The following is a 9765-nucleotide window of genomic DNA, read 5'->3' as shown; positions in this document are numbered from 1 at the left end:
TTTCAGCAAGATCCATCAATGCAAAAGCTTAGATCATGACTGAAGTAGAGGCTCCACTAATTCAGATCCAGATTTAGATTCAAATCCATTCTTCAAAAAAGATGCATTGTTGAGTCAAGCTTGATCCGACCCATATCCAACCTGTTTTCATCCTCGAACTCATAAACAATGCGACAAAGATTGCAGAGATTTCGAAAATATCACGATATTTTGTCAGCCGCTTTAAAAGTTCAAAATATTCTAGTGTTTAGAAATGGTTTAGAAAATGTTCGGATAATGCAATGTTTACAATTTTTAACATCTAAATCACAGGAAATAGTGCTATTATATTTTCGTGAATTTTATAATTTAAAAACCTTTACATATATATTTTTTAGTTTTTAATTCGTTTATTTAGCTGACACTAAGCCGATAAAAACATGAAACTATAAAAGTTTTCATTTTTTCCGTTTGGCTGCCTTTTTTTACCGATCAAAACATAGGCCCTGAATGGATGACGGGCAAAACCAGGTTTGTCAAAAGCCTGGTTTTGCCTCAGAATCGTATCAAGTGAACTGTTTGGATGACCAGGTTTGACCATCAAAAACTAAAAAAAAAACAGAAAAGCAGATGCTGGCCATTTTCCGGCCACCCACCGGAGGAAAAACGGCCGGAATGGTGCCGCCCTTTGAGTGTAGCACCAGCCCGGCCATTTTCCAGCTGGAAGGTGGCCAGAATGTTGTAAGAAACAACAAAAAAACTGAGAAAAAAAATATAAAAAAAGTGTCTGGCCACCTACCGGCCGGAAATGGTCGGGATGGTGTCGCCCTTCCTGACCAGCACCATCCCGGCCATTTTGTGTCCAGTGGGTTGTAGGGATGTGAATGGGCCATAAGGCAACCATTGGGTAGAGGCCACTCCCAACGATTGCATAACCCCCAAAAGGCGAAGCAAGTTATATGTTCCCCTCCCCCGAACACGCAGGTGCGTGTTCTCGGGTCTGAATGAGCGCCACATATGTAAGCACGTGGGGTTCGTTTCCCCGTGTGTGTCAGCATCACTTATCATCAAAGTCCGGTGCGTTTGCAAAGACTTAAGTACCCTTTTCCGCAATAGCGCCATGAAACAATGTTTCGAGTAAAGGACAAAAATGTTCTCCCGCCAGAGTTTGCAAATACTTAAGTACCCTTTCTCGCTATTGGTACCATAAAAAAATGTTTCGAGTAAAGAACAAAAATGTCCTCCCGCCAGAAAGGATTAAAATCATCATCATTTTCGCCCTAAGAAGTAAACTTCTTTGCCTTAACAAGAGTTCCTCGCAATATGCCGCCCTAAACGTTCTGGATCACCCTTTGACGATGCACCATCTGCTGTAATAGGAGCTCCCTTTGATGATGTAACCTTTGCCATCGTCTGTTGTCGTCAAAGCACCCTTTGTCGTCGTCTATTGCCGTTGGAGCACCCTTTGTCATCGTCTGCTGCCGTCGGAGCGTAGTCGGAGCATCGTTGCCACCATCGGCTACATCTACCTTTTAGGTGTTTACAGGGCGGGTGTTGAAGCACTTCACATCTTGTTCAAGCTCATTCTGTCTAAGACCGTCTACAAATAATTCATACTGTTTCATGAAGCGAAACATTGTTAAACATGAATACAAGGTTTTTTCAGTGTGACATGCATAGATTCAACTCTGTGTGCTTATCATACCTGCACAAAGGTATTGTCTTTCATATGCCAATGCCTACTTCTCTTTTTCCGCATATAAATTTTGTAACCACACAGTCTTCAAGGTCGTACATCTGAATCATTTGCTCCCAATCAGACAGAAAAATGACCTCGTCCATGCTTTCAAGTCCACACTTTCTAAACATTTTATCAAACTCTGTCTTCTGATTAAAAATGTGTCCTATGTTTTTTGCTGCATTTTGAACGATATGCCACAAACATAGGCGATGATGTGCATATGGCCATACATGAGACATTGCAGTCGCAATTGCACGATCAACATCTATAATTAAGTACAATTTCATGGTGCTTCCCATTCAATGCTTGTGTAAATACTCTGAACAACCACTCAAAGGTTTCCTTGGTCTGGTCATACAAAAAAGCGCCGCCTAATATACATCTTCGTGAGTGATGGTTCACTCTGAGAAATTGTGCAAATGGCTACTGTTCCATATTAATCTTCACTGTTGTATAAAAAGCAAACATATCATTGAAACATTCATAATCTACTCCTGATTTTGAATCTGCCCAAAACATATTCACAACATACCCTTCTTCATCCAGTTGCATTGCACTAAAAAAACTAGGGTCATTGCTTGAATTCTTTTGTACGTAATCAATCAAAGAACATATTCCTCCATTCTTCATGTTGTCTGACCTCTTCCTTCTCAATGGTTTCTTAGATCCATAAGTGTGAATAGTGTATTCTCGCGATCACCATCTATGCACACACACAAATTGTATATCTTTCATAGTACAATGCCTGCGCTATCAGCTATTTCAGCAATTGCAGCATGTACTTCGGTTACTTTACGATGTGACCTTAACATAAGAGTCATAAAAGAAGGGGCTAATTCATGGTTATGATAATTGATTAAAGTACGAACTACATATTTTTCATTCAGAAGTCTTCTTAACACCATTCTCGCTGGACATCCATATCTTGAATCTGGCTTGCTCCTTGTTGAATTTCCACTTGACTTCTTCCAACCTTGCTTAGAACAAACATATGCCTTTCTCACCACGACACTCTGTGCATTTTTTGCCCAAGAATACCTTCTAACACTGAATCCAAGTTTTAAGGCATAATCATTGTAAAATTTGTATGCAACTTCCTTATTATTAAACTGCATTCTCTCTACGGGAACAAAGTCAAGTGTAATATCATGTAGACTTGAGGTGCCTGCACCTTTGTCAAGTGCACTGTCATGATCGTCTAATTCATTATCGATTTGCATTTCGTCTGATGAAATATCATTATCGAATTGCATTTCGTCTGCTGAAATATTCAAGTCTAGAGTGAATCCAATGCCTGCACCCTTCTTATCATGTGCATCAATAGTGCACATATTCACTTCTTTAGGTGCATTGATAGTATAGATGTCCGTCGCTCCATGATTTTTCAATGATTGAGACACATCATCTTCACTGGAACCAATTGATATGCTCAACACTGTCATGAGCAAAACATCAATTTGCGTTAGTCAGCACATACGTTTACAACAATTCAGCAAAATATATTACAAATCGATAATAACAATAAAAACAATAACTCAAAAATCAACACCAAAAAACAAATAACATCTTACAAATCGATTTACGAAAATTCAACATAATATATTACAAATCGAGATTGACAAACAAAATAATATCTCACAAATCGACACTAGAAAACACATAATATCTTACAGATCGATATACGGCAATTCAATATAATATATTACAAATCGATATTAACAAACAAAACAATATCTCACAAATCGACACTGGAAAACACATAATATCTTACAAATCGATATACGAAAATTCAATAAAATATATTACAAATTGAGATTTTCAACTGAAACAATATCTCATAAATGAATCTAGAAAATACATAATATCTTACAAATCCATATACGGTAATTCGACATAATATATTACAAATCGATATTATCAAGCAAAACAATATCTCATAAATCGACACTAGAAAACACAGAATATATTACAAATCAAAATTAATAAACAAAACAATATCTCACAAATCAATATACATGTTACTACAATCGTGATTTGCGTTACATTGAATATACTGAGTGAATGGACGATACCAGATGTGGTAGAGGCCCTTGCTCGCATCTATTACTAAGCATTCTTGTCAACAGGTCCCAACGTCTTACAAATGTTTTCAAGTTTCCAATCATTGAAACGATAAAATCTACCTGCAATAATAAAACAACGCCTTAATGACACTCACGATGACATACAATTTTCAAAAATAGCATGATGACATGGAAAGGTACTCACCACACTTTAATGGCACTTGTTAGAATGTTTGTGCGTCATTGCTTTTTTTCATACTACCTAACGAAAACGAAGAAGAAGAGAAGACTGTAAAAAAAGATGGCCGACAAATCCCCCTATGACGCCCACCAATGATCGAACCAGTTGTTCGATTTATAGTTATCTCCACGAAGTAGGAACGAACCCAGGAAAGTTTTCTATCAACACAAGGTAGGAACGAGAAGGCGACAATGTGTTGTAACACAAGCTAAAAACAAAGGCAGAGCGTGCAAATCTATTTACGGGGAGTGGGACGACATTTTTGTCCAACGCATATCTATCTTACGGGAGGACATTTCCGTCAAAAGCATATCTACCTTTTTTATATGTTATTTTATTATTAAGTCATCGTGGGCAACATTGGCATATGAATTATCGCGGGTCCCAAAATATTCCTCCGTACACATCGGAACACACAATTTGTGTTCCGGGGAGAACACACAACACCCTCGATACAGGTACGAGTTTGTGATTTTTTTTCAAAATTTTAACTATTTTTTAATTTGTTTAATATATAAGATACAATTTTATGGAAATATAAATTGACGATTATTACAATATTAAAAATATTGAAATAGTGTCAAAACCTGTTCTAGTCATGTCACAGTATCCAATTCGTCACCCCCTTGGACACGGACCTTAAGTATTGTGCCATGGTAACGTAGCCCGAGGGTCTCATCATAACTGGATCCATAAGATCTGAGTCAGATAAGGATCCAAATTGAAACTACTCTTCAAATTAGGATTTAGTGTCATTCAAGGTTGATCTAACCCATATACGGCCGGGAGTTTGTGCTGCTACACCATTCCTCGGACTGAAATTTTAAGCTCTTCATGAGCCGAGCTGAGGTCAAACTGGTTACAAGTCTAGCTTTGCAAGACGATCATGAGCAGACTTATTTTCTGAACAAATTGTTTTTCAAGTGTATTCCAAAGCTTGATAATATATATATAGGGAGGAGGAACCGTCCTACCAAAGAATGATTCAAAATCTACAACCGATGATAATCCATTGTGTTCCTTCCCTAACGACTGAGTTTTTTTTATCGATCAGACTTTACATATTGGATTATTATCATTCATTTAGTGTGAGTGCCATTTTTTGGATTATGAATTTTTGATGTTTTAGATGTATCTTTTAAAGCATTAAAAATCAACAGCCTATAAAGTTTTAAATGCATTGCAAGTCATCGATTTTTCAGCATATATGGCGTAAAGTCTACATCATGTAAATCATATTTCTTACTAAATAAATTATAAAGAACAAATATATGAGGTTCGGTGGATGAGATGGTCAATAATTGAATTGTTAGTTATAAATTTTAGACCTTTTGGTTGGATGGTCAATAATTGAAGGAGTGTCATCCTATGCACCTGGCTGCCCTCCATCAGATTTTGGGCCCACAACTGACATACTGTCAGTCAAAGATGGAGGGCATCAGAAGCAGCGGCACACTTCAAAGTTAGGGCTATGTGATGACACCTAATCCCGACTCCTAAGCGGTTGCGTTGGTGAGCGGTGGCGCTCTGCCGCAGGAGATCTTGGTGTGACCCACCACCTGAAAATCTTGGGCCATTGATTGCGTGCCACGTCATCGAGAAAAATGGGTGTGGCTGCCCTGATGTTGGGGCTTTAAACCCCCACCCACCCACCCACCTGAAAAAAAAAAAAAACCTTTACCACCGCTACCTTCGTTATTTTATAATAATTGGGTTTAACAAGGTTTGGGATGGTTAAAGTAAACAAAATAAATAAAGAGATAATAAGAAAAGTACCCCGACCCATTTGTTTATTTGGCGGGACCCAGCGAACGGCCGACCAGGAGATGCCTTACGTGGCCCCACATCCTGCTGGTGGACGAGCGAACGCCACGTCGGACAGAGCGATCCCCAATTCACCAGCCACCAGCTCGACGCCACGTCACCCTTTCACGCAAAATATTCCCGAGAGGGTTCAAGCCAGACAATGGTTTGAGTACGATCGGACGGTTCTTGGTCGGCCACGTGGTATAAAAAAAGGACGATAAGCACCGATTGCTTTGCTGGAAGCCTCGGGGTTAAATTTAGGGATGGCAGTGGACCCTGGCATGCCAAGGGACAAGGTCTCTACTCTGACCCCATCTCAAAATCTCGCCCTTCATCCTCACTTTCGTCTTCGTGTGAGTTTTGATTTTAACCTTCATCTCTGTTTCATGTCCTTTGTCCCGATCCAAACTGGGCGAGGCAAGGCGAGGATCCAAAGCGATCTATCGAAACCAAACACCAAAATACCTACTTAAATTGGATTGGAACCATCACTGAAGAACGTTGATTCCTTTCTTCCACATTTTTTTTAAAAAGAAGGATGTTTGTTTTTTTGGTGTTTGGTTTTCTTAATCGGGAAGGGAGCTAGGGTTTTTCTCAAGAGGGAGAGTTGCAGAGAAAAAGAGGAAGACGAGGAAGGAGGGGAAGAAGAAGATGAGGGAATGCGAGCTGTGCGAGAGGCCGGCGAGGATGCACTGCGAGTCGGACCAAGCGAGCCTCTGCTGGACCTGCGACGCGAAGGTGCACTCAGCGAACTTCCTGGTGGCGAGGCACTCGAGGAGCCTGCTGTGCCAGGCTTGCCAGGCGCCCACCCCGTGGAGAGCCTCTGGAGCCCGGCTCGGACCGGCGACCTCCGTCTGCGAGAAGTGCGCCGGGAGGTACAGCGGCTTGCCGGCTTCGGACGCGGTGGCGGAGAGCCGGGACAGGACGAGCGGAGGAGAAGAGGAGGAGGACGGCGACGACGAGGTGGATGTTGTGGTGGAAGACGTGGAGGAGGAAGAGGAGGACGGGGAGAACCAGGTGGTTCCCTGGAAGTTGACGCCGCCGACGTCGCTCTCCAGCCCGGAAGCGAGCCCTAGCAGCGAGGAGGAGTCCTCCGGAAGAGCCTTCGGCCACGGATGCGTCGGTTCCGAGACTCCGCTGGCAGTCTCGATGAAACGGAGGCGTCAGAACGGGAACTTCCTGCATCAGGTTCGTAGTAACTGCCTGCAATTTCGTTTCCGCGGAGACATCGCGAGAAATTAGGGTGAGGAAAGTGGAAAAAGCGGGATTTTTTTGAGAATAGGGATTTTCTTAGTTCGGATTCGAGCGATCGCTTGGGATTTTGGTAAAATCTTTTTCCTGAGATACTAATCTTTTATGCATTTCAGTGAAATTTTATTCGATTTGATCGATCGAGAGGGATTCCGGGATTTTGAGAAACATTTTGTTCAAAGAGTAGTCTTTTTTCTCCCATCTCTCTGTTTGTTGTCAAGATCGACCAAAACGCGAGATGTTTTAGTGCTTCGACTACGATATGAATTTTCTTTTTCTTTCTTTATTGCATTTTTTATGTATGTTTGGTCAAGATTTGCTTCTCTTTCTATCAATCGTAGAAAATGCTGAAAGTTTGATGCTTCCGTTGATTTCTTATCTTTTTTTTTTTTTAATAATTTTACATGTTTTTTTTCAAATTTTTCCCGAGCTTTTTGTGTTGCCGATCTGATGATCATCGATTGCGGATTGCAGGAAGTGAACGGATGCTCGTCGTCTCAGGCGAATCGCAGTACGGTCGAAGACAACGCGACGTCCTCCGCGCCCTCGAGGGCGCCGAAGGAGCTGAAGAAGGCATCCGGCGACGGCGAGGCCGCTGCGAGCTCGATAACGAATCCAATCGAGACTCTTAACAGACTGCAGAACGACATGCCCAACGGCGTCGAGAAGATCGACGTCCAGCGCAGCAAAGACCGTCGATCTGGTATCTAACGTCTCCGAGAAACCTCAGATGTGACAAAAGAAAAAACCAGCAAAAAAAGAAAAAGGGAGGTATGCACCTTCCTCGTTTTCTTGTGATCTCTTTTTTAACCGATCTAACCTCACTCACCGCTATAAGTAAATTTGCGATCACAATCGTGATTTCAAAAAAGATATAGTGAAAATTTGTGTGCCTCTTCCTCCTCTTATTCTTTTTTATTGGTTTTTGTTTGTTTTTACTCTTCAATGCAATGAGAAATGGGTGGGAAGAAACATGGATGAAGGGGTTGGGTTGTTGCGGATGGGTGTCAAGGGGAGGGACTGTTTGGGGGCACATGCATGCATGAAATGGAATGGAGCCCAGTCACTACTCTTTTGTCAGTGTCAGTGTTGAGTAAATGCCCATTGCTACGTTTGGGGGCAAGAACGATTATGGGGTGGGTGGGTGCTTTTGGAGTAGGATTTAAGCAAAGCCATTCGCATCTTCTGTTATATCATATTTTATTACAATATCAACCATTGATTTTTTACCTCTTCAAAATATGCATCTGAGCATAACAATGCTTAGTCAAAAACATGTTTTCTATTGAGTAAACAATGATAAACACATCTGACGGTTCAGATCTATCATAAAACACCGAAAACTATGATTTTGAAGAATCCTAACGGTGACCTATATATATATATATATATATATATATATATATATATATATATATATATATATATGTTGGTTCGGATCACAAGATCAGTAGATTTTAACATACAAAGGTAAATTTACAATTTTTTCCCTTTGTCACAGCTCGTATCAACGAGTGGGATCTCTTTAAGTTGATCAATTTGGTGCGGATGTGTTTTTTCACGGTCTGCTAGTATATGAATCATGTTTTCATGTATCATGTTGGATGTGAAAAAGCTTTATATTTTAAAATTTTTATTTTTGGCACGATATTGACTGTTCCTCTTACCATTCTGTAAAATATGTTATACTTTGGCTTACGTACACCACAAAACTGGTGTGACGAATAAATTATCATTACTCACGTATCTTTAGTAGATCGACCGTACACTTGGATTCACTATTACTCATTTACTTTAAAGGCTAAAGCGTACGTTGCTATGAACTTATTGAGAGAGGTTACGTTGACGAAATCTGGTCAAAATAATTAAAAATATGATTTTTTGAAGGATGAAAAATCGTTGCTCTGCACTGTAAGCCGTTGAGTTTTCAACTCTTGGAAAATCCAATATACACATCCCAAAAACATGATCACATGATCCAAGAGATGGTTTTTACTAAATCCAATGATTGTAGCCAGATATACTATACAAGAAGAATTTAAAAGTAAAAAAGTTATTTTTTTTCAGGGTTTCTTACCAATGATTGTAGCCAGCATTATCTTTTTATCCATACATACGTATATAGAATCACTAGAATATGAGAACTGAAATTTGAGAACCGGAAATATGGGCATTTCCAACTTGGCATGATGAATTTGCTAGGAATCAATGGGTCGTGTATTTTTGATGAAAAAATATGATTTTTTAATGCTTGAATATTTATGAAGGATATGCGCCATTGATTTTAAAACCTTAAATATATCTAAATTATTAAAAACAATAAAACGTACATGTAAGTTTTGAAATTGTAAGAAATGCACCTAAATTTGTGCTTTGATAAACAAACCAATGTTTAACTCAAGATGGATTTTTTTTTTATCATTTTATGTAACCATAAGAAAATTTACCTGCTTTTAACCATTTCAAAAACTTAGATGTGTCCACCACAAAATGTGTGTGCGTGCGTGTGTGTTCATGTCCTCAACATCCATGGGTTGAATTTTAAGTAGATGTCTGCTCCAAGCTGCCTCACTTCCTTCTTTAGCAAAAGCTATTGAGTTGTAATCCCATAGCTCCAGAAGGCCAACTATTCTTTTCAAGTAGGATGTGCCTTTTTTTCTAATTTATAACCCGAAGAAATCGCC

At 39.8% G+C, this 9765-nt stretch overlaps 1 protein-coding gene across 2 annotated transcripts; it reads left to right on the top strand.

The window, feature by feature from the left end:
- The first annotated feature begins 6181 nt into the window (after window positions 1-6181).
- Window positions 6182-8820, top strand: LOC149830853 (uncharacterized). Of its 2 annotated transcripts, XR_016432967.1 has the most exons (3): window positions 6182-7018; window positions 7556-7852; window positions 8583-8820. XR_016432967.1 is itself a non-coding variant. In XM_090011890.1 (2 exons), the coding sequence occupies exons 1-2, from the start codon at window positions 6482-6484 to the stop codon at window positions 7790-7792; spliced, it is 774 nt and encodes a 257-aa protein (XP_089868016.1). In that variant the 5' UTR covers window positions 6182-6481; the 3' UTR covers window positions 7793-7975. The 2 variants fall into 2 exon arrangements, 1 of the variants encoding a protein (XP_089868016.1); XM_090011890.1 differs by lacking the exon at window positions 8583-8820 and having other exon boundaries at window positions 7556-7975.
- Window positions 8821-9765: the final 945 nt, after the last annotated feature.

Source organism: Nuphar pumila, chromosome 7 (assembly GCF_984573655.1).
Source record: "Nuphar pumila chromosome 7, dmNupPumi1.hap1.1, whole genome shotgun sequence".
Classification (NCBI taxonomy): domain Eukaryota; kingdom Viridiplantae; phylum Streptophyta; class Magnoliopsida; order Nymphaeales; family Nymphaeaceae; genus Nuphar; species Nuphar pumila.
The sequence above is the reverse complement of the archived record's forward strand: the minus strand, read 5'-3'. Positions and strand labels throughout refer to the sequence as shown.